The 23,487-nt window shown below is 42.3% G+C and overlaps 3 protein-coding genes across 6 annotated transcripts; 1 reads left to right on the top strand and 2 right to left on the bottom strand.

Moving 5' to 3' along the window:
- On the bottom strand, positions 1-5,956 carry alg8 (ALG8 alpha-1,3-glucosyltransferase). The gene is made up of 14 exons (XM_086160620.1): positions 5,822-5,956; positions 5,050-5,128; positions 4,460-4,653; positions 4,207-4,316; positions 4,023-4,090; positions 3,776-3,902; positions 3,591-3,694; positions 3,364-3,484; positions 2,590-2,729; positions 2,183-2,322; positions 2,011-2,108; positions 1,400-1,472; positions 993-1,226; positions 1-724 (listed from the first exon to the last, which is right to left on the bottom strand). The coding sequence occupies exons 1-13, from the start codon at positions 5,905-5,907 to the stop codon at positions 1,007-1,009; spliced, it is 1,560 nt and encodes a 519-aa protein (XP_086016746.1). The 5' UTR covers positions 5,908-5,956; the 3' UTR covers positions 1-724; positions 993-1,006.
- A 588-nt stretch (positions 5,957-6,544) lies between these two features.
- ccdc90b (coiled-coil domain containing 90B) lies at positions 6,545-10,027 on the top strand. 3 transcript variants are annotated; one of them, XR_015107170.1, is made up of 10 exons: positions 6,545-6,724; positions 7,310-7,432; positions 7,935-8,038; positions 8,116-8,217; positions 8,295-8,336; positions 8,840-8,911; positions 8,992-9,045; positions 9,135-9,249; positions 9,403-9,583; positions 9,673-10,027. XR_015107170.1 is itself a non-coding variant. In XM_086160139.1 (9 exons), the coding sequence occupies exons 1-9, from the start codon at positions 6,673-6,675 to the stop codon at positions 9,456-9,458; spliced, it is 717 nt and encodes a 238-aa protein (XP_086016265.1). In that variant the 5' UTR covers positions 6,545-6,672; the 3' UTR covers positions 9,459-10,025. The 3 variants fall into 3 exon arrangements, 2 of the variants coding, with proteins under 2 accessions (XP_086016265.1, XP_086016264.1); XM_086160139.1 differs by having other exon boundaries at positions 7,313-7,432; positions 9,403-10,025; XM_086160138.1 differs by having other exon boundaries at positions 9,403-10,023.
- A 36-nt stretch (positions 10,028-10,063) lies between these two features.
- pcf11 (PCF11 cleavage and polyadenylation factor subunit) lies at positions 10,064-22,424 on the bottom strand. 2 transcript variants are annotated; one of them, XM_086160136.1, is made up of 18 exons: positions 22,067-22,424; positions 19,198-19,323; positions 18,768-18,950; positions 17,928-18,152; positions 16,258-17,339; positions 15,707-15,878; positions 15,214-15,586; positions 14,911-15,054; positions 14,746-14,811; positions 13,338-14,542; positions 13,018-13,081; positions 12,615-12,740; positions 12,399-12,513; positions 11,614-11,797; positions 11,213-11,368; positions 10,975-11,067; positions 10,822-10,857; positions 10,064-10,736 (listed from the first exon to the last, which is right to left on the bottom strand). In XM_086160136.1, the coding sequence occupies exons 1-18, from the start codon at positions 22,307-22,309 to the stop codon at positions 10,512-10,514; spliced, it is 4,818 nt and encodes a 1,605-aa protein (XP_086016262.1). In that variant the 5' UTR covers positions 22,310-22,424; the 3' UTR covers positions 10,064-10,511. The 2 variants fall into 2 exon arrangements, with proteins under 2 accessions (XP_086016262.1, XP_086016263.1); XM_086160137.1 differs by lacking the exon at positions 14,746-14,811.
- Positions 22,425-23,487: the final 1,063 nt, after the last annotated feature.

Here is a 23,487-nt window from a genome sequence, read left to right as displayed (position 1 = left end):
AAATTTATTCATAATTGGGAAGTGAGTGGTCCAAGATTACACAAAATTAACCACCATTTCCCCGATGACCAACATGCAACACTCATGTTTCCTTGAATTACTAATTAAAAAATATAACCTTATGATTATTTTACCAAGTTTCAGGGTAGCTAAAAAAATATTTTTTTACATTTTAATTTGGTCCTTTTGGTAAGCACAATGGCAGCATCAGGACAAGAAAGCATTATGAAAACTGTCATAAAAATAACAACTATTTCATGTGCAAATTGTCAGTCTTTCAACTATTAACTGAATAGAGACAGAGATATGTGCCATATTTTTGACAGTCATTCTTTTGTATGAAGGCCGGTGTAAACCACAAAGGGACCATGTGGCCATACTCGACAGAACAGTTGCGCTGTTTTCATTTGATATTCGGATGGTCTGCACAGCTGCGATCGGCATGGTGAAGTTGGAACAAAACAAGCCGAGAAAGTGTTACATCTCCTCTTGAAGGAAATGAACATTGAGCAGAGCCCGAAAGAGATGACTATCTATGTGACATCCTGGACGTTGTCTCTCTTCAGCTCAATGTGACGGACAGCTGCTCCGCTGGAGCTCCATGGCAACGTTCATCCCGAAACATCCCACATCGAAGCTGGGACCCTCTGAAAAAAATTGTTGCCTAGAAGTTCGGTTTGCCGAAGAAGGTCCAAACAAGATGTCCCGTTTTTTTCTGTTCGCCCTGGAACGGAAAATCAACACGTCAGTCCCAATCAAAACAAATGTTTTGTCAATGTAAATGAGAGAAATAGCTGGGGAATATCAATTTGACCTCAGTTTTCATACTGTATTAATCATCAGAGGTATTGCAAATTTTTCCACTTCATTTGAATTTTTTTTTTTACCCATTAGACAAATGTGTTTACACTGTGTGTATTTATAAAGAGCAGGATATGGAGTTGGGCTACTGTATCAGGCATGCAGAAACTACAGTTTGTGGGGGTTCGAACCTGTCAATGATGTCTCACGCCTTTTTGTACTTCCTCTGTGGCCGCAAGAGTGAAACATACAATCGTAGGAAGCAGTAGCAGACACCCAAGGAGCAGTACACCGACGTTGCCAGTAGGGGGAGGAAGGGCAACTTCTGGTACCAGGGGGAAAGGGGAAGGACGAGCTCGCAGGCAACCGCCACGGCAACCAGGCCCAGCAGGTAGGCAACCTCATGAGGACGGAGCAGGGGCCCTCTGTAAAAAAAAACACCAAAAAATAAAATGAAACAAAAAAAATATGAAACATAAAACCAGATGTTTAAAAGGTTAAAATTAGTTTCTGATATTGTGACTTAAGCATGACTAATAGCGATGATTTGGAATTTAAACAATTGGATTCCATTTAAGAGGGGGACTTTTGATCACACCTGTGGAGTTTCCTCAGAGCAGCGAAGGAGAAGATGGTGAACATCAGCATCAGGGCCACTTTGATGGGAAGCTCTAAAAAAAACACATCTACTTCAGTTACTGGTTCTCCAAAAGCCAGACATGATGGCCATCAGGAGAGGACGGATTCAAAACAGCAAGAAAACTGACTGACTGTCACTGACCTGGGAATTTAACACTGGTTGATTAATTATAAATATAATTTTGTCCTAATTTTTCATGTATCAGTTTGTTTGAACCTCTGTTTGTCTTTTCTATGTACTTTCTTGCTGATGTGCAGAAAAAAACTAGTTCCAAAATATCAAGATTGCATCACTGGAGTGGTTATAACACTTGACAATAAAAAAAAAAAAATCATTGACTTTAAGGCCAGAAAATCATGGTTATGTCCTATTTTTACAGCATTTAACTGAAATATTAAATATTATTACTTTTCTCACAACCACTTACAGGAACTTGGCTTACCAGATGTTTTGGGTATACCTTAATAAAATAAAATAAATGAATAAAAATCAAAATAAAGAGAAAACTGAATAAAAATAAAGAAAAAAAGACCAGAACTAAAAAGCCGGTTTGCATATATGAAGCTGACCTGCTGGGTTGAAGAGCAGTGGGAATAAAGAGTAGTGTCCAGTGGTGGATAGAAGCAGGAAGGTGGCGGCTTCGTCTCGGCTCTGAACCGCGAGGACGCTGCAGACAAGAACTCGTGAGCACGTGCGGTCGTTTGTCAGTTCTAGCGTTGACTGTTCAACATGTCAGCTGACCTGAGCGGCAGGATGGCGAGGAGGATGGCTTTCTCGTGGACGTGCCAACCGAACAGGAAGGAGCCCAGAGCGCAGAGCAGCAGGCAGCGCAGGAATCCCCGGGGACCGTCGGGGTGCAGCCAGAGCCAGGCTATAGCCGGCTACACCAGGATGATAGCACGCACCAAAATCTATCAGTAAATTTGTTCAGCTTATTTCACCTAAGACCCTGAAATCTTTATAATTTTGCTTTCCTCCAAGAATTAACTCATTTTGAAAAAAGTGATGGGAACTATGCTAATAACACTTGCATAAAAACCACCTGAAATGGGCAAAATATTATCACGCAATCTGCAAAAGAAAAGTTCTTGAATTCAGCGAGGCTTCATCCAGACGTCTGCGAATTTGATGGGACGGTTTGCGCTCACCGAGATTGACAGCAGCGTGCAGACGAGGGTGGCGGCGGGGGACACGGAGGGCAGGACGGCGTGCTGGAACTCCTGAACCAGCCCACCGGTCATGGAGGCGTGCGGCAGCTCCGAACCCTGCAGCAGCTTTAGGCGCACCCCTGACACACAAATACCAAAATACCCGGTCACTACATTGAAATCTTCTTTTCGGCCTTGCTTACTGTCATTTAAACTTGGGACTTGTGACTCAGTGGTCCATTGCCAATATTAATATGTATTTATCACATGTTTACATGTTGATCGTCACCTTCTTAGAGTACTTGCCTGAGTCATTTTTTGATAAAAGGGACTTTTTGCCTAAATCAACTCATTCAATTTTTGGCTCACTTTTTTGGGGTTTTCTGAAAAACTTGGGGAAAAAAAGTGACTTGGATGATTTTTTTCAAGAAGGCAACAATAAATATTATATATGTACATATGGGTGTGCGTATTCACACACACTGTACCAAGCAAATTGTCAAAAATATAGTTAATGGTCAATGCACGCATTTGACTAACTTATTTTAAGAAAATTGGACCTTTTAAGACATTCTCGTGGGCGACATAAAATGACATGGCGGGCCCACATTCGGCCCACGGGCCTTGTAATTGACACATGCGCTAGATATTAATGCCATAAAAAAGAAAACTGCCATTCCATTTAACATCCTAAACCATGTCTAATTTAAATCTGTCCTTAAGAGATGTGTGTGTGCAAAAATAATGAATGCGGCCTGGTGTTGTGTTTCTGACCGAACAAAGCCAGGATCTTGTCCAGGACGTTGTAAAGAGCCCAGACGTTCGGAGCCCAGTAGGAATGACAGAGGCCCCGTTTGAAGGGGAAGAGACGAGACAGGACCTGGGGGAGCTGGCCCTGTAGGACGCGCACACAGACACACACACACACACACACAGGTGCCCAAAATTAGGTTGTAATCCTATGATTCTTCCAAAAATCAAGGTGATGGCCGCCTTCTCACCATTGCAATAAAGGGGCCGAAGGACAGGGTGAAGACAGAAACCACGATACTGCCCAGAGCCAGGAGACGCAGAGGACTGAAGCTCTTCCATCTGATGGAGCCATCTGCGCGCACACATACACACGTGTGAGGATGTCACCAGTGAACAAGCGTGTGTGTGTGTGTGTGTATGTGCGTGTGTTTGCCTGTGTTGTCTTGGGTGAAGCAGTAGCTCCTCAGCAGATAAACACCATATGCCGGCGCCACGTACAGGTAGATGTGCTTCAGGTTGAGTAGGATGGAGAACAGCAGCGCCCCCTGCAGGTGCTGAGACTGTCCGACACAAACACACTCTTTTTAAGCACAAAAAAAAACAAAACAAAAAAAAAAAAAAACACAAGCTCATGTTTGTTTATTGTCGCTCTTCATTTGCTCTGCGTGGAAGGTTTGTACCTGCAGGTGTTTCGCAATCGACAGCAGCAGGAAGCCGAACAAGAAGCCGTTATACTGGAAGTGGATGTCTGGGAAAGGACAGTGTCAAGGAATGGCTGAGGTTGTAAAAGTGACAGGTAAAAACAAATTTGATTCTTGAAAAACAAACGGAAAGCAGAACGGTCTGAGCCAGCTGAGAGGATACGGTCGACGATGAGGAGGCCAAAGTTCCAGAGCAGGAGGACGGCCAGGACAAATGGCCGCTGGTTTAGGATATCCAGGGAGACTTTTTGATCCTGGACACACTTGCAGCACCTGGAGTGAGAGAGCAACACTTTTTTGTCCTGTGCTCAAACTCAGAGTTTCCTGTTTCTTCTTGTCAGGTGTCAAGGTGTTCATTTTGACATGGCGTACGACACGACATGGATTTATTGAAAAAATGTCAGGATAACACTCACTCTCTGGCTGCAAGGATGAGGAGCAGATCAGTGAAGATGACCGACAGTCTCTGGAAGAGGACAGTGGCTGGACTGGAGAAGTTCAGGTTCTCCACCTTCAGCATCTCCCGGTCAAAGTGTTGGGCGACGTGGGAAAGCCCAAACTCAAACCAGGCGAACAGAGGAGGATAATCCAGGGTCCACTCCGAGGTGTTCTATTGGGAAGGGGTAAGGGGATCATTTCACAGTCACTGACCGATAAAGAGTTTTGAGTTATTTCTGGTAGATCAATTCTTGCTGATTTTTTTTTTTTGCTGAGATACACTTTTCCATGACTTTGGAAACAATCAAAAAACATGAGGAAAAAAATTAATGTAAAATGTCAAAAAGAGGAACTAAAATCGATCATACAAATTAGAAAGATAGCCCCTGACAAATTTGATATGTGATTAATTCTATCCCAATATAGTGAATAGCTAGAAATATGTTTTTAATTCTGAAAAAAAATAAATAAACATTAAAAAAAACAAATAAACACAACAAACAAATATTTTTTTCCCTGTTTCTTGACACTTTTCAAATGGAAATAATAACCGCGTAAGGTCACTGACCTCATGGTACCACCTGGACACTGGGAGACTGTGAGTGATGGCGAGCCAATTCCTGTGGACCTCAAAGTCTGTAGAACGACTAACACACACACACACACACACACACACACACACACACACACACACACACACACACACACACACACAGTTAATGATATTCATCCAGTTATTTCGGGGGCATGAAAAACAAAATCTGCCCGAATTCTGATTTTACAGTGTTTCTCCTTAATTCTGAGTAAACTTTCTGTGGGAAAGAAAAAGAGCGGGATGATTTGTAATAGATGTTTAATTCCACGTATATTTATTTTTCCTAGAACTGGGAGAACTGTCTCATCTCTTCAGAAAAGCTAAAGGGAATTCATCTCCTTCAGTAAAACGTTCAGTAAATGGAGGGTGATATATAACAAAAACATGGAAATCACGACACCTAGTGGTCATTTAGCAAGATTAACCAGGGTTTCTCACACGTCATGTTATGGATACATTGAACCCAAATGTACATTTACCGTTTAATAAGAAGCAGCTAATACAGATATAAGTATTTAGAAGTACATTTACATGTATTCACTTAGCAACCGCTGTAAAGCTATTGCACATTTTAAAACGCATTGGTTTTCTATCCTGCTTGTAGAGACTGTCCAGCGTTATTAGCCGGATGCTAACCATCGTTGCGCGGATTTAAATATTAACGTTCATCCGTCAGGGACAACAAAACGCCCTTAATCCACGCTGTGTGGTGCAATAAAGCACCAATTCAAAAATTCCCACTCACTAAGCATTGATGAACAGAGTTTTCAGCAGGGAGACTCCCAGTGCTAAGCCTGTGAACCAGCTCCAACTATTCGTGGCCGCCGCCATGACACTTCCGAAAAGAGCTTGAAAACAAAACTTTATTGAAAGCGACGTTCCTGACATTCAAAGCGAATTATGTTAATAATTCAATTAAAGCAAGAGGTGAAACTCCGAAACAAGCATATGCTGCTCTGTGATCATATTAAGATCCAGTATACTGTTTAATATTCACTCTAAAAAAAGACAGAGACAATTATTTTATAATTTTCGATGACGAACGGTGACGTTAAGTTGAAGACGCATTCAATGACACACTGCAAACTGGAAAATTGACATTCGTTTCATGGACAGTTACTTGAATTTTAAAAAAGTAAAAAAAATGTTTTGCAATTCCAGTCACGGCTTCAATTTATTTTTTCTTTCTAATTTTGTGTTTTTTTTCTTGATGTGTTTTCTTTCGTTTTCATTTTGTTGATGTTTTTTTTTATTCTGCTTCTTTTTTATCTCCGAGGTAATTTATTTCTTAAAGGAAGACTGACATGAGCAGCGAGAAATTTGCAAGTAATTTCTTGATATCTCGAAGTAGTTTTAAAATCAGTCGTTTTTCTGACTTTCCATGCATACTTATTACATAGCTATACCGGCATTTCATCGTAATTTCCAGCTGTTTAATAAAAATCCGACAGAACATGAATGCAGCATGATCTCTGTATATCCGGTATGACAGACTTCACTGCGGTCAACTGTCGTCCGGGACCATCGAGGTACTTCTACTCATAAAAGTAACGACAGGGGTACTTTTGACTGAAAAGTAACGTTGTGGCTGCCGGGATGAACGCAGTTCTGCGGCCCTGGATCCTACGGAGGATCCCGGCACGGAGAGGTATGTCTCCCAGTCATAGATGTGTCACGATGTTCGTTTCAGAGTTCCTAGTTACGAAGATAATCGATTGATTCTGAACCAATCATCTCAGAAAGTCTTCATTCTGCAGGTCGTTGTAATCTGACTACTTCGACACGGTATGTGTCCCAGTTTTCGGTTTGTTTTTGTATCCTACTTATTGTCCGATTTTATGTGCCATTTTACCATCCTGCCTCCTCAATGTTACAATCTTGTAATGAGGGATAAATTGTGAAAAACAAAAACTAGCATGATGTTATATAAATGTCAGCAATAGATAGGTAGGAAAATTGATTAAAATAAGATTTGAAGACATTTCTGAATGTTTTCATTAAATTGACATTTTGAAAAAAAAATCACCCGTCTCATAATTGATCATATATGAGAACAAATATGTTCAATACATACAGAAAATAAGAATGTGGATTGATACAAAGTACATCATGATGTACATCATATAACTAAATGTATTTTTCCAACTTGGAGAGGTCTTTAATTTTGATATATTAAATGTGTTGTAAATCCAGACAAGCTCCACAAACTTTAAAAATGTGTGTGTTTTTACAGCAGACATCCACATGGGAGCCCCTGCGTTGACCTTCGACCTGAGGAAAGTGGAACTCACGCCTCTGGAGCAGCGGAAGCTCACGTTTGACTCTCACGCCCTGGTGAAGCAGCTTGAAGGCAGCGGTGAGGAGACACCAGCCTGAAAACCTTGTGTTTTCGCACAAGCGCCATGCTCTTATTCCCCTTTTATTCCATGTAACTCATAAACGTGGTACTTCTCGCCCTTGCCCGGCCAGCGTGTGTTCGTTGCAATTTTTTTAACACTCAGTAAATCCATTTTGAATAAGATCATTAACTGACTCAGGAACTGTTTAACTCAGTTGTTTGTTTGTTTTCGTGAAATTACAACCAATATGATTTGTTTTTTTGTTAATGAGACACACAAGTGAGTTAATAGATGCAAAAGTCAACATAAATACAGCACTACATACAGAGGCATCCAACCATTCACTCTCACATTCACACTTTCAGTGAAATATTCCTAATTCTAAAAAAATATAAATTCACATTTTTGTAATTAAATAAAAATCAGACAGTCAGTAGGAATAGAAATAAAATAAAGCATGGAAAAGAGATGGAGTGACAGTGTTTATGACCTGAATGTGTTCGTCCTCCTGGCCTCCAGGATTCGAGAAGCAGCAGGCCGAGCTGGTCGTTGGCGCTCTCGTTACCCTGACGACAGCCAACATGGACATTGTTTATAGAGACATGGTGACCAAGTCGCACCAGGTAAATGAAATTCTGCCGCAATGTCGCACGCCCGTGACTTCAAAAGCAACACCAGCTTTTCTTTTTTTATGTGTCAGGAAATCGCCTTGCAGCAGATCATGTCACACCTGGACTCCATCAGGAAGGACATGGTGATTCTCGAGAAGAGCGAGTTTGCCAACCTGCGAACCGAGAACGCTGTGAGTGCAGATCCACGCATCTTAATCCTTGAGGTCATAGAATTCAACTGTTTTTTTACTGCTTTCTGTTTGTCCAGAAAATGAAGCGGCAACTTGAGCAGCTGCAGGACAGACTGAAGGTCAGAGCAACATCCTGTGTAATGACAAGTGTGTTAGTGTATGATGATGAGACACTGTGTGTGTGAAATGCTGCATGTAAAGAGCGACTGGAGGAAGTGTCTCTCCGGCCGTGCCTTTTCCTTTCGCCCATAGGCTTGGGATGAAAATAACTCCCAACCCCCCAATGGAATAAGTCAATATATCAATACAAAGAGTAACCAGAAAAAGTAATTCTAATATAAATGAGAATACAGTAATCAATATCAGCATCGTCATTATCCAACTTCAATTCATGGCTCAATTCGTGATTCATTGGAATCTAATTCATCCTGATGAAGAGGAGCCCGAACCATATGACCTCCTCATCGCCAAGGAGACAGTTTGGAGGGATAGATACAAAAAGAATACTCGGTGAGGGAAGAGGATGTTCTGTGACAGAGAGCGACCTATTGTGAAGATGTTAATCATTTATAAAGTTGCACATCAGTTTGCAAAGAATTGCTGAGACTCTTTTTGCCTTCAGGAGGAGAGTCAGAAGGTCCGAGCGGAAACCAAACTGGACATCAACCTGGAGAGCAGCAGGATATCTGATATGGTGTGGTGTGTGTGTGTGGGGGGGGTTATCTGTGAGTGTGTGTGTGCTGCCATAAACTGAGATCTGCTTGTGTGTCTCAGTTTACAGACCAGGATAGGAAGCTGATGGAGACAACTACAGATTTCCATCAGAAGGTAAATTAAGAAAAAAACAAAAAAAAAACTCACATGCTCAGAATGAGGCTGCAGACACCACGGCTTACTGATGATGTCACAACTTTCAGAAAGCTGATTTGGAACACGACAACATGGAGGTCAACAAGAAGATCGATCTGCAGGTGGCGTCGCTGAAAACGGTCCTGGAGTCCCTGAAGCTTGAGACGATCCGGTACCTGGCAGGTATAAGTGTCATCTGTTACTTATTTTATAATCATGATTAATTCACATGATCTCCTTCTTTACGTCTTGTTTCTTTTGTTGAATTCCATTAATATTGAAAACTGCCTCCTATATTTTTTGCCTTGGATGACTCACTTGTCGGTTTGTCCACAGCGACCGTGTTCTCCTGTCTAACCATAGCGCTGGGGGTCTACAGGCTGTGGAGGTGAAGAAACTGGAATCTTCTTCAGCATCATGAAAGGCCCCTCCGCAATGTCTGAAATTTTACGCTTCTTTTTTGATCTCCCGTGTCAAATGTATAGTTTTAATACATTCTCCTGCTGATTTACCACAGGTACAGAAGCTATGAAGTATTTGATTACGTTTTTTTTTTTCACTCTCACCCCATTTCTGATCATGTTTTTTTTGCCCATTTATGATTAGATGAGGGGAAAAACAGCACCATCAAGTGGCATCAAGAAATACTTGCAAAGGAGGAAGGGATAATTATAGAACGAACATGCTGTTGGGAAATTTGAGTGGTATGAAATAGTACAGAACACCTTTTTTAACTTTGTTTACCAACAGAAGCACTTTAGTGAGAAAATGATTTTGCCATGAATTTTAATAAATCCCAATTTCTTTTATGCCGACTACATTTCAATGATTTGCGTTTTAAACTGTTATACGAAAGCATTACCTTTCGGTCTGCTGAACCAGTTATTGTTCTATTGGACTGCATAGTTAATTCATTTAGTTTTGTTCACAGAAAGTCCAGAAAAATCCTCAAGCTGGTTACCACCAGAAATAAAAACACAGAAGACAAATGTTTTGCATCCACTAAACCTTTATTTTGAACTTAAAACCTGGTGAACAACAGAAAGCGATAACAAATCACACAAACAAGTTTTAGACTCTTTATTGAAACTCAAAAGAAAAGGTCTGCAGCTTCCTGAAGAGGCCGGAGCAAGGGGGGGGGGGGTCTCCTGTCTTCCTGTCACAAGATCCTTACCTTGTAACGCTGATTACGGGGATCAATATCAAACTACGCGCAGACAGTTAGCAAACAATCACTGGTACACCAGAGATACCAAAAATACTTTAATTCATAAATTAAATCATGGACAATTGAGCCAAAAAGGGAACAGAACATTTTTTCAGCTCTTGAAGCAGCACCTGAAAGGTTTCGGCACGTTCAAACACTAAAATGTATTTAAGGCACGTCGCCGACAACTAAGACTTTTTCCTTCAAAACAAAGAAAAAGTGCAGCAGAGCAGCTGCTTCACAGTCGCTTCTCATCCGATTGCACGTCTGTTAAAAGCTCCTCCTCCTCTTTCTTCACGACCTTCAGCTCCTCGGCCTCACCCTCCGGTTCCTCTTTGACTGAAGTGTCTGCTGCACAGGAAGGCTCTTTTTCCTCTTCCTCCTCGGCCTTAACAAAGGCGCTCAGCGGGTGTTCGGTCAGCAGTTTGTTGGGCGACGGCGTCGTGTCGATGTAAGACGACGTCTGAGAAGAACAACAGACAGGTCAACTTCCAGAAAAATTATGTTTGGAACATCATCAGAAACCTGACTTTTGATGAGATACTTACGTTTTTGTAATCTTCAAAGCAAGAGGGATGGAAGTTCTAAGAAAAGAAAAACACCAAGGAATTTATATTTTTGTCAAGTGCAAGAGGAGCAGCTCTAAACCATCAGGTTCAGGAAGCTTTGGGCTGCGGGTCTGGCATATTATTCAGACGCACCTTGTCATCGACCCGGATGGCGTTCTTCAGGAACCAGTCCTCTTCCTCCTCCACCCAGTAGGTTTCAAATGGCTCCTGGCAGATTTCACATGACTGCAGAGCAAAATTGAGGTGTTACTTTAAAAGACCGGTGACATCGATCACACAAATGAAGACTTAATTTGAAACAAAAACTTCAAAGAACAAACACCTCCAGACGGAGATTATAAGTGAGGTGTTCAGTTTCAGCGAGTCTCACCTCGCCAACTTGGTCTTTGGTCGCCTTCACACTCTGGAACTCCTTCTCCTTTGCGGCCGCCTGGTTCTTCTGTACCTCCTCCTCATTCACCTTCTCAAAGAACTGGCTTTTGGCTCGTTCTTCCAGGTCAGCAATCTCCTCAAACTCAATCCAGTCCTGTCAACAACAAGGGAACCGTTACCCAGTCAGAAAAACAAAGACTACCAACCCATCTATGAGGACACTCATGGTTGTGAAGACAGACGCTTCTGAACTTCAAACCCAGAAACTCAAAAAGGTTGAAATATGGATAATGTGCAACTTGAAACTTCTATGTGATTCAAAGAACGTAAGTTTAATTGACAAACGATCTAAGGCCAAGAGAGCCTCAGGCCAGCAGTGGTATGAGTGCCATTTCTCACCCTCAGGCTGTAGTACCAGCGCCGGTGTGTGACTTTTTTGCTGGCAACCTTGCCGGCATGGTTTTGTCTGAAGTGCCAGTCCAGATGGTCGGCATACATGTCCGTCTGAGCGGCAGTGAACCTCATGCTGCAGAGGCAGCACTGGTTTCCTGAGTACAACCTTGTCACCACACTCTCGTAGCGCCTGCGACACCATTGAATTCTCAAATTAGCATATTTATGAACATATTCAACATTGTAGCCATGATAAGCGAGACATGCGGGTATTGATTGAAAGTATTTGTACCTCAAAAGGGATCTTAACTGTCAACACCAACCCAAGCTTTCCTAATGTCTACACTTTCAAAGCGTAGTTTAAACACCAGAATATTTTGGTGGATTGAAATTCAGCATTGGACTCCAGCCATTACCTTACCAACTTTAGCAACCCAAAGTATCATATATTTTAAGAAACTTTTACTGGACCAATTTATTCTTTCATTAATTATTTTGGCAATGCAATCCAGCAGCACAGCATTTCTTGCTTCGTATAAATATATTTATGGTCCTTTATTAAAATTGCATTTTGACATTTCTAAAAGATGACTGAACATTAAATTCAAGAGCTGCCAAAATATCAATGAAGAAATTGATTGAAATACAAACATTTATATTGCAAAACATAAATCTCTCCTCAGCCATCTCCAAAAATCATGGAAGCAGATGTTGCAATGTGTCGTTGGTAATTGACTCTGAAATGAGCTGAACTGAATGGATTGATGGCTCTGTTAATGTTCTTAACTCACTGTTTCATGTCATCGATCTTGAAGCCAGTGAGGTCAGGGAAGTCTTCCTCCTCTACATCCTGCTCTTCCTCTTCCTCCTCCTCGGCAGGAGGGGCTGCAGGAACAGTACAAGGTTCTGGAGAACAAAAGCGAAATGCATCAAAAAAAAAAAACAATAAAAAAAAAAAACCATTTTCACTGCCAGTAATAATCAGGAGACGAGACACGAGAACGAACCTGTGTCAGTGGGCTGTGTGGCATCGGGCTGTGTTGGTTTGATGATGCCGTTGGAGATCAGTTTGGAGAGTAAGTCTTCAACGTCAACCTGCCCAAAGTGGTTCTCTGCAGGAACAACTTGCGGAGCTGCAGGAAACCATGAACACGTCAGTTAAAGCTCAAGATGAAAGTACATTAACATAAGCTTGGAGTCAAACCCTGTTTATTCTGTCAGATTTATAGAAAATGTCAACAACCTTAAGTTTAAGATTTCTACTGTCCTAAATGTATACTGATGTGATTAAGCACAGATATCAGGGACTGAGAAATAATATGCATTACATTCCTGTGGTGTCAAATAAGAACTGAGCTAAAGAAAATGTGAAAGCGAGAAGGTGCACCTTATTAAGCGGAGAGAACTTACTCTGTGATCTGAAAGGCACTGGGTTCTGAGGCAGGAATGGCTGGTTGAGGTTCATCATGTTCACCTGGGAAAAGAGAAAATTGATCACCACTGAGCAGCTGCTGCCAAATAAATGCCATCTTCAAATGGAAACCTTGACATAAAACTGATTACATATATAAAGAGGAAAGAAACAGACAAAAGGATAAATCACCAAACTGCAGATAAACATGTAATTTCAAGTCTCAGGAAAATGTCACATTTTGGTCACAGAACTAAACTGTTGATCTGTTTTATAGAGTGAACTTATTATTATGTGGTTGAGAGGCAAAGCTACTCACTGGCTGCTGCATGTTGACAGGAGCTGCAGGGTTGTAAAAAGGAGTGGTGGCCGGTTGGTTGAAGGCTGGCTGCAGGTTGAAAGTTGCTGCCGGCAGGTTTGGCTGTGCCGCAAAAGGAAGAGGTCCCCCATGGAAAGGGGCATTGGCCGGCTCGGGAAAACGTTGAGGAGCCATGTTGAAGCTCTGCTGAGGGGGCAGGTTGTTGTCGTACAGGGGAGTGGCTATAGGCCGCATACCTGGCTGCAGATTATGCTGCGTTGCAAACCTGGGTGGCCCCTGCTGGCCTGGGGGGCAGTCATAGCGATGTGGCCCACCTTGATGGGGCACGTCGAACCTGGGACCAGGCTGGACGTTCTCAAAGCGCATTGGACCAGGACCATCGAGCCGCATTTGGGCCATCTGGTTGGGGTTGGTCTCAAAGGGCAAGGGGCGTTGTTTCTGGAATGCCATTGGACCAGAAGCCATGTTGTTGAAACATTGAATTGGACCCTCAAAGGGCCCCTGTCCATCAAATCTGCTGGGACCATCAAATCTCCCGGGCCCTGGGGGGTGATGGGGCCCCTCAAACCGTCCCATTCCATCTCCCCCTCTCATTGGGCCCTCAAACCTCTCTGCCATCGCATGATGAGGTGGTACCCCATCAAACCTTGTGGGGCCCTCAAACCGGGAGGGGTCATCGTAGCGCCCGTGACTACCGCCTTCATACCAGCCAGGATGATGCTGTCTGGAGGGACCCACATGTCCTGGCCCCTCGAATCTGGAGGGGGGGTGACCGCCATCATGAGGAGGTGTGTGCCCTGGGGAGTCACGTTGCCTGACACCTGCCAGTGGCCCCCCACGTACCGCGGCCTTGAGGATGGACTTGGGAAGGAGAGGGTTATCCAGCTTGAGGGGCCCATCATCCGAGTGCTCACTGTTTGGGCTCTCAAAGCGGGGGATAGGGCTCATATCTGCCGAGTCTTTCTGGTGGACAGGTGACAACCGTTCCCGCTCCAACATGGGGGCAGACGGGTCCAGGTTGGTGGGACTAGGACAGTTCCGGTGGACCACACCTCCAGAGGGAGGATGTCCTTCTGGTCTCCGGGGGTCAGGGTGTCTGGATTCAGGATGGGGGCCATACCGTCGTGGGGCATCGTAGCCGCTCTTCTGCTCCTCACGGTCATAACGCTGACGCTCTGTTAGCGGTGAATTCCATTCCCTCTCACCTGGAAACAAAAAAGGATGAAATTGTGATGCAACTAAATTTTCCAACCAGCAACAAGAATTGTGTCCATATGGAAACTTGAAACTGGAGAACTACAGGGGGGAAATGTAGGGACGTCACTGTCTGAGCTCTTCTCTACATTCTGACTATGACTCAGCTCATTGTCTCTAAATGTGTAAACTGATCTCTAAAAGAGTTTCTAACCCTGCTGAAGGCTCACTGATCGAGACCCTGAAACCCCGCTGCTCCAGAACCTGACCTCTGACCTCTCTGTGGATAAAGATAACAAACGACAGGTAACGTTTACCCTTCAGATATCAGTTGCAGGAAATTAACATTTTCTCCGGATGGCAATAAGCCAGGACTTACTGGGCTCTCTGGGGTCTGCCCTCCTCCTAAAGCGAAGTCCTGGCAACGATTTGAGAGTGGGAAACACCTTGCCATGGTTGTACTCTTCAATCATGGGGCCGTGTTGGGGCCGCGCATCTTCACGCTCCTTGCTTTTCCGCTCACCTGCAGGACAAAGAAGATACATCAGTAAAGTTGGAGTTCCAACACTTTCTCAATTCAATTAACCCAGTTTGACACAAAAATGTTACCATGAAGAGCCATAAAACCATGCTATTTTGGATATGAAATTACATATGTCTTATTTATTATACCAATTCTCACCTGGCCTTTCTCGTGGTGGTCGGGTATATTTATTTGATTGTTGGTGTCCAGCAGGTGCTTTCTCATCCTGCCTGATCTCCTCGCTTTCCTCCTGGTTCTCCTGTCCGTCCCATGGCTCCCCACTTGGTCGGTGTGTGACCTGTGTCTTCCTCAGCTTGGATTTGTGCTCGTAATAAGTCAGCTCTGCTTCATCCATGTTCTCATGAGGAGGAGCCAGCAACGACTGCTTTTTGGCAGCAAAGTCAGCAGGGTCCTCCCAGCTGTCAGAGCGCTGCTGTTTCTCCTCCTGGTACTGGAAGAAATGCTTGATCTGGTGTGCCATGTTCAGGAAGTCCTCTTGTGAAATCTCCCCGCTCTCGAGGCGCTTACTTGCCTGAAGCAAGAGGGAGAAAATTGCTGAAGTTTAAATGTTAAACCCTCAACAATATTTGGTTTCATATGGGGCGTAAATGTATTTCTAAGGAGATAGCTTAAACAATCAAGGGACGCTAACCCTTCTCAGCAGGTCCTTCTTTGATGCAGTGTTGAGGACATCGGGAATCTGCAGATTGGCGTCCACACTGAGCCGGTGCTTGGAGGTCCGTGGGGTGGAGGGTCTGTTGGGGGTGCTGTAGGATTTATGTCTCAAAGGTCCAGGCTTTGTGTGAGAATCTATTGGTTTCAGACTGAAGCAGAAACAGTTTGGGTTTCAGATTGTTTAACTGTTTTTACTATATTACTGTGCGTAAGAACATACACGCACGCACACGCGCACGCACACATACACAATCAATCGAGCATTACTACCAAGCAGAATCCATTTCATCACCAATCTGGTTGAAAATTAATAAACTGAACTGAACCAAAATCTAATCTGAGGTTCTTACAGAATTAAATCAGCAGATTAGCTGGTTTCTGCTTCAAAGTGAAGATTTACTACTCGTCTCTGTCCCACAGTTAAATGTATCAATGCCTTCGGGCTGCAAAAAAATGTAATATCAAAATACTTACACATAGCACATTCTTTTTTAGTTTATCAAAAAAAAAAAAAAAAATGTTACTCACTGTTTGTTTTCCTCCCAGCCACTTCGCCATCTATGAGGAGCTTCCTTTGCGTCCTTGCCACTGCTATCATGGGTGCGTGGTGAGTGAGAGTCTCGGGACTCGGAGCGCCGGTCGTCTGCTGGTCTTTTCGATCTTCTCTCTGATTGATTCTTCTTGGGGCCTTGAGGACGGTCTTCACGGTTGGGCTTAACATGTGGGGTCTCGTCAGCTCTGACCCTCCTGGGTTTCCCCTGCTTGTGAGACGGCGAAGGTGACAGTGAGTTGCTCCGTGGCCTGCTCTTGGGCGACCTCCTCTCCTTCCTTTTTGGGGAGGAGTTTGGGGAGCGCGATCTGGAACGAGAACGCGTGCGTTTTCTGGCATGGGTCCGCGCATTGCCACCAACCTTGAAATCTGGCTTCTCCACAGACTCGCTGCGGTCATGTTTGGTCACTGAACCATTGAGAAGCTTGGCTTTGGGTCGCAGGGGGTCTGCGCCCCGGACTACTTCTTCTCGGTCTCGCTTGTCACTACATTTTTTCTTGTCCTTCATCTCTTCATCTTTTGCCTCACCACCCCTGTCATGTGTTCGTTTCCGAAGCCTTGGATCTTTCTTTGTGCTATCAACTGACTTCTGGCTCTCTGCCTCACCATGCTTGTTTTTGCTTGGGATGCTTTTCTGCATTGGAGATGGAGACTTGGATTTCTCTTCTAGTCCTTCCTTTTTCTGAGTCCTGGTCTTGTCTGGCCGCAATGGTTTCTCTGGGAGCTTTTTCTCAGGTGTCTGAATGGCACTGCCGGTTGTAGGAAGGCTGTCCTTTTTCTCAGCAGGCTGTTCTTTGGGCTGGGGGGCAGCAGGCGGGCCAGTGCGGTTTAGACGGGGGTCTCTGGTGGACGTTTTTGTGTCATTCTGTGGGGGAATCCAGGGTCGAACCACAGGCTGAGGCTGACTGGAAGGTTTCGGAGCTGCAATTGGAGCTGGGGCTTGGGCAGGAGTTGAAGCTGGAGTAGGAGTCGAAGCTGGAGCAGTAGTCGAAGCTGGAATTGGAGCTGAAGTTGTTGGCATTGATGCTGTGGTTGGTGTGAGCAATGCAAAGCCCCCCGCCTATGAGTGCAAAGTTTACAAGCATGAGATGAAACCACTGAATCCTTGAATGTCTCCAGGTAAATTACTTTTAAGCTAAATGGATGACATTATACATCATCTTTTCAAAGTTAGGCTTTCTGCAATAAAATGTAAGTGGTAAATTATAGATCTAGTAAGAACAGACTTTAAATATTTTTTCATGTTGGGCCAGGAAATTACGCCATTTTCCTTAGCAGGAGTCCATCCAGATATCTTTGCAGAGCTTAAAAAAATCTGACCTAGCAGCGCATTCTTAACATTTTCAATGAAAATAGGTTGGGGTATATAAAATTTCAATTTGCATAAAGAAACAAAGAACAGAATGGAAATTACCAGATACACAAAGTGTTTCCTCTTGGAAACTTAAAAATATGAAATTGGGTTTTATCAAATATTAACGCGATAGGGCAAGTGATATTTTTATAATTGTTGAAAGCGTTCCAGAAAAAAGGATTATCAGTTGAATGAAACTACCGTTTTAAACATTCCAGTAGAGGCTACGATGGAAGGTACTTTTTTATTGATCCCGCTGTGAGAAAAATTGCACATAAGGCATGAAGGTCCTACCAACTGGGCTTTGGTTTGCTCCAGTTCCAGCTCAATCTTCTTCTGCTGCAGCTCCAAAAGCTGCTTCTGTTTGGCCAAAAGCTGCTGCCGGATCAGCTGCTCTTGAGTGACGCTGGCCTGTGTTCCAACTGCGGGTGCTGCGGGTGCTGGGGTGGCTGGGGCAGCCGGAGGTGTCGGTGCTGCTGGTGGGACAGGGGCCGGCCGAGGAGACGCGGGTTCCTCAGACTGAGGAAAAACAAGAGCCAGGGGTCAGTCATGACAATGGTTTTAATAGTCACTTGACAGTTGTCAGGCCAAGACACAAGCAAGAAGAAACTATCTAAACATTTGTGTGTAAAACTAAAAATTGAGGATCAATGAGCAAGGAGCGTTAAATCAAGCTCCCCCCATTTGAGCAATTAAATTATGCTCTTTTCGTCAATAAGCTTCTTCTTTTTGAAGGGCACACACAATCAAACCCCTACAACAGTTCTCACAATGCAGAAGTTAATGGACTGATGTAGACTAGTGATTAAAAGGTGTATGTTTCAAAGAATATACACTATCCACTCCCTTTTACATTGAAACATCGACACTTAATTAGTTAAATCACAAGGCATTGCAATGTAGGAATTAGCTTACATGCTTTGATGTAAAGATCTTAAATGCTAGCAATAATTAATATCTGAGTAAGTTTATTTTTGTTACTAATACTTAACACTAAGGTTAAGACTCTTAGAGATTTAGAATTTTGTTTTTATTGTGAAATATTAGTGAAATCTCCAAAACACATTTATAACCCCTTGATTTTAAATTAGTGCTTCCCCTGATCCCCAAAATGTCTGATTAAGTCATACACACCTGCTTGAGGAACTTGGGGTTGACATGGATGCTGGCATTGACCGTGGGAGGGAGCGGCTTGATCGGCCAGGCTGGGTCCACAGAGTTAACCCGCACATCCAGTGCATACAACTTCTTCAGTGGAAACACTTCATCCCACGTCGATCGTAACTTGAAAAGACTCTTTCTAGTGTTTTCATCCACCTACAAACAAGAGGACAGGACTTGGTCCACAGCTACCAGGAATGAACTAACATTTTAATTATACATTAACTATCATAATAATAGCTGCATTTTAATTTTAGTGTTTGAAAAAAAGACTTTTAAAAATAAGAGTGTCAGTTAGCCAGCTCTCAGTTCCATTAGCAGATCACAAAAGGGAGATTAAACATAGATGCAAGGGACAAAAATGAATAATTCAACAACTGAACATTAGCAGAGAGAACTGTACCTTTTCAAAGACACATATAAATGAAGTGATTAGGTTTTTAGCAAACACTGCAAGGTACTCTCCTCCAACATTCTTCACTATGGAATCCACTAAGTACAAAACTGGAAGCTTCTCAGCAGCTGGGGCCTGGAGCGATAGAGAACTCGACAAGTTTAGAACACAACAAGGGTAAAAGCAACATTTCAGAGTAAAATCGTTAAAACACAACAGCCCCACTAACAGCTTAAAAACAAAAAAAGACCCATAATAAAGTCTGTGCATCAGGAAAGATTAGGAGTTGGGAACGCTGAGGGTAGGTGGGGGGGCAAGTCCAGTCCATTCTGTTGCTTCCTTCTTGGATAAAAACTGAAGAATCAACCAATTAAGAGCCTTTAAGAAAGTCAATATTTGTTCTTCATTCTCTCAAAAAGAAAAAAAAAACAGCAATCTGATTAGTACAAGAAAACATCGCAGCATCCAAAAGTTAGGGAGAAGTCCATGATGCTCTGAGGGTGAAAAAAAAAAAAAAACGTCCTTTTTACCTCCAGAGAGGATTTTCCTCAAAACCACTCTCTGTACTTTACCGACGATGCACCAACTGCTTTCTTATACTCCAGAACCTGAGTTTCAGTCATTTTCAGTTTTTAACCCTCACAAGGGTGTTTCTCCATCCCATGTTGAAAGCCACCAATTACCCATCAAAAACAGGTCAAGTGAATTTTCAGGAATTTAAATTAAGGCAGCTAAGAACTGTTATTAAAGCCAACACCAGCAGAAACTGTTGTTAAAACAAACTGAGTCAGACTCAGTGTGTCAGGGAATGTAAACCAGAGTCAGACCAATAATTACACTGGGAAATAAAAAATGACAAAAAGCACATTTCACATTTTTTATTACAACATTTTAACCATTCAAAACACATTTCAGTAATTCAAGTTTCACTTGAGAACGAATGCAGAGAAACTTTCTGGTCGGAGCAGTGCTTTGTATTGCCAAACAAAGCGGACAAACTGCTGACTGAGGAGCATTTCTATTGAGACTGGAGCGGCTTCGAAGAGGCCACGACTTCGCTGGTTAACAGCTGCTCTCCAATAGTATGTACTAACAAGAAAGTCTAAAATTTTGTAAACACTTATGGGGTTTATGCCTGAGCTGTGAGAATATACTGCGTTGTTCAGTAAGAACTGGAAACATCTAGTCAAAATCCACCGTAACAGAATGAAAGTTCCTCATCTCATAAATCTCTACACGGGCCGTAAATCTTTAACGTTGCTACAAACGTCTTTGATTGTCATACTTCTATTTATAATGTCATTGCTTCCTCTTTGGTAGATGCCAAAAGGAAACCATACTTCAAATAACTAAAAACACTCACTGGGTCTGGTATGCACATTTAAATCAAAGTAGGAGCTTGAAAATGTGCAGCATGTCTGAATGACTCAAAGCTTGAAAACAGCTGAGCATGAAGAAATATCATGATTATGAAAAGCTCTGGGTGACATCACAATATGTATAAATTAATGATGACATGTAAGCTTAAGTATCTTTTTCATAACTATCCCCTAAAATTTCTGCCCTTTATGTGTCATGGCAATAGATATCTTTTAAGCAAGGACTGGGCCAGAAGACGCAAGCTGTGTCCATACTGTTTGTAACTGAACACAGCAACATGAAATGACAGCAACAGGTTGAGGTTAACTCTTTTTTCAAAGGAGCAAATTGGACATAACCCTAACTTTTCAATGTCACACAGATTTACTTACTTTAAAAAGAGACTAGCTTGAACGATCCCAAGTGTATTTCTAAAAGTCATTTTGACATTAAAGCGCCATCTGAGTAGTTTACTGTCTCTGGCATGCAGTGTGTTAAGAATTCAAAGGTAAGCCGTAGTCATGACGTCAGTCCTCGCAAACTGCAACAAATTTTGTCGGTGTTAATAAATACGATGTAGATTTACTCTGGTGTAATCTATTTCAAGTAATAAATCACGTAGATGAGAATTATTTTAATAGAAAATGACATGCGTTGAGTGCTTCAGCAGTTTTACCTTACTTTCATATTTTAAGTATTAAACCACGTAAAAGAATTGTTTTCATGAAAATGATGGAGCGTCAAGACCTTATGTAGTTTTCATTCGGTTAATCTACTTGTAATTCTAAACCACGTAGAACAATGGAAAATTAAACGGAAAATTTAAAAGTGCGTCAAAACCTTCCGCAAACAATACGGACCAGGAACCAAGACAATTTCGATTTGAAGCGTTTACATTCCAGCTGCTCTTCGTCTGACCAACTACTACACATTACATATTAAATATTACTGAATTTTAGTCTAAATTCAGTAATCATTAGCTAGCATCTATTTTTTACGCATTCGTTCTTCTATTTTGTCATTCCTGCCAACGTTCACGTAAGAAACCGTTTACCTCGGCAGTGTCGTGGCTGCCAAAGAAACGCGCCACAACCGTAGCCTGTAAACGGTGAGCCCAACTTCCGCATGAGTTGAATGCAATAAATTCTATATAGAAAGTATGACACTTATTATATCTTTAAATTAACATTTACGGTGGATTTTGACTACCCGTTGAGCCGGAAGGAGCACTGACTTTACGTTTTAGTGCCTTGCGTCACACTTTAAATGTTTAAATTGCAAGGAAGTGCTAAACGTCGTAACATGTGACGATTTTTGAATTCCCCCTTCTCGCACAATTAAGTGTTTACGTACTTAAATGTAGAATTAATGAGAAGTGGCTATCCAAAATAACGAACGAAGTGGAACGTAGCTAAGTGACATGTCGTGGAACACAACGTCCGCCGCCATGATTAGCTAGCTGCCTGCTACATGTATGACAAAACAATTGGAATTGAAAGTATTCTATATTTATAAAAACCTTGCTTATTTGTGCTTCAATAATTGCGACGATATCCTTGGCGAAGTTGAGGTTTTCCTCGGCCAGAATGGTCAGCATGTTGATGTGCGGCTTGCTGTTGAACGTCAGGTCTTCCAGCGAGGACTGATACTCTCGGCAGGCATCTTCCCTCGCCGCGTTGTCGTCCATCTTTGGGCTGAGAGACCGGGGCAAAGCTACGCCAACCTTATCAATATCATAACAATTAATCAATAGACAGTCCATGAACTCGTAAGGCTAATCGTTTCGTCCTCAATTTCTTCAAAAATGGCCCGGTCAAACGCTTAAATTCGGTTGCTTTCTGTCGCCCTTCTCTAAACGTTCCAAACGACAAGAAGATGGCGACTGTAACTACGGACGTGTTACGTCACAAGGCAATCTTTAAATCTGGGCTAGCGTGAGCGCTCTCTCATTGGCTCGTTTTGCGTCATCGCAAACGGTATTTCAGTTATCATTGGCTATACGAAATAAGAGCCATATACACGAACCAATCACAGCAGAGCTGGGCGTGTTTATTGTTACATAACGAAGAAGAAGCAGATTACTCAACCCAACTTGGGTACGAAGCGTGGCGTCTCTCCTTAAACACGACACCAAAATTTAAAGTTTGATTTTGAAAGTAAAAAATAGAAACTGCAGTGTACTAACCTCAACAACTCAAAGCAATGGGGCTATAACATACTTAACAACGGTCATAATGTCTAACATTCTTTATAAAGTATACATCTCGATCCACTCACTAGCTATGTCGTGGGCAGTTCGTGTTGATTTCAAGTTACTTATCAGAATTGTTAAAATAAATGAATGTAAAAAAATAACGTGCAGGTCTTTGTGGCAAATATAACAAACAGATTTACAAAGGCAACTAATCTTATTTTCCAATTCATTGCTAGCAAGAAAAAAAAGTCTTTTGGTGGGATATTTGCTTATCGACTAAGCCTGTTTTAAAGTTTTATTTAAAAACGAATGGAGTGTAATTAGTTGTAAGAAATTACATTTGTTAGTTACAACTAAATTAAGAATAAGAAAACTTCATTTTTTAATACAAACAAAAAACTGTATATGTGTCATGTTGGATAGTAATTGCAATTGTACAAACAAAAGCCAGGAAACACCACCAACTTCTGAGCAGATTTTTCTATACAGTAATTTTGAGTATAAGTTCACTGAGAGCTTTGTTCTTGTGCTGAAAACCTAAAAATGTATCAAATCCTTAAATACACGATGTTTTCTCCTTCTGTTAACCTACCGCCATTGCATTCATCGGAAGACCGAGTCGTTGGAAACAGGAACTTTATCTCACACAAACTGTTGCTGCAGATTTAACCAACACAAACAATGTTTTGCTCCAAAAGTGATAAATATACAGCACTAACTATGAGTCAGCTCAAACATTTCCCGGG

Source organism: Fistularia commersonii, chromosome 15 (assembly GCF_037954325.1).
Source record: "Fistularia commersonii isolate RoL2024-O1a breed Wild chromosome 15, RoL_Fcom_v1.0, whole genome shotgun sequence".
Lineage (NCBI taxonomy): Eukaryota > Metazoa > Chordata > Actinopteri > Syngnathiformes > Fistulariidae > Fistularia > Fistularia commersonii.
The sequence above is the reverse complement of the archived record's forward strand: the minus strand, read 5'-3'. Positions and strand labels throughout refer to the sequence as shown.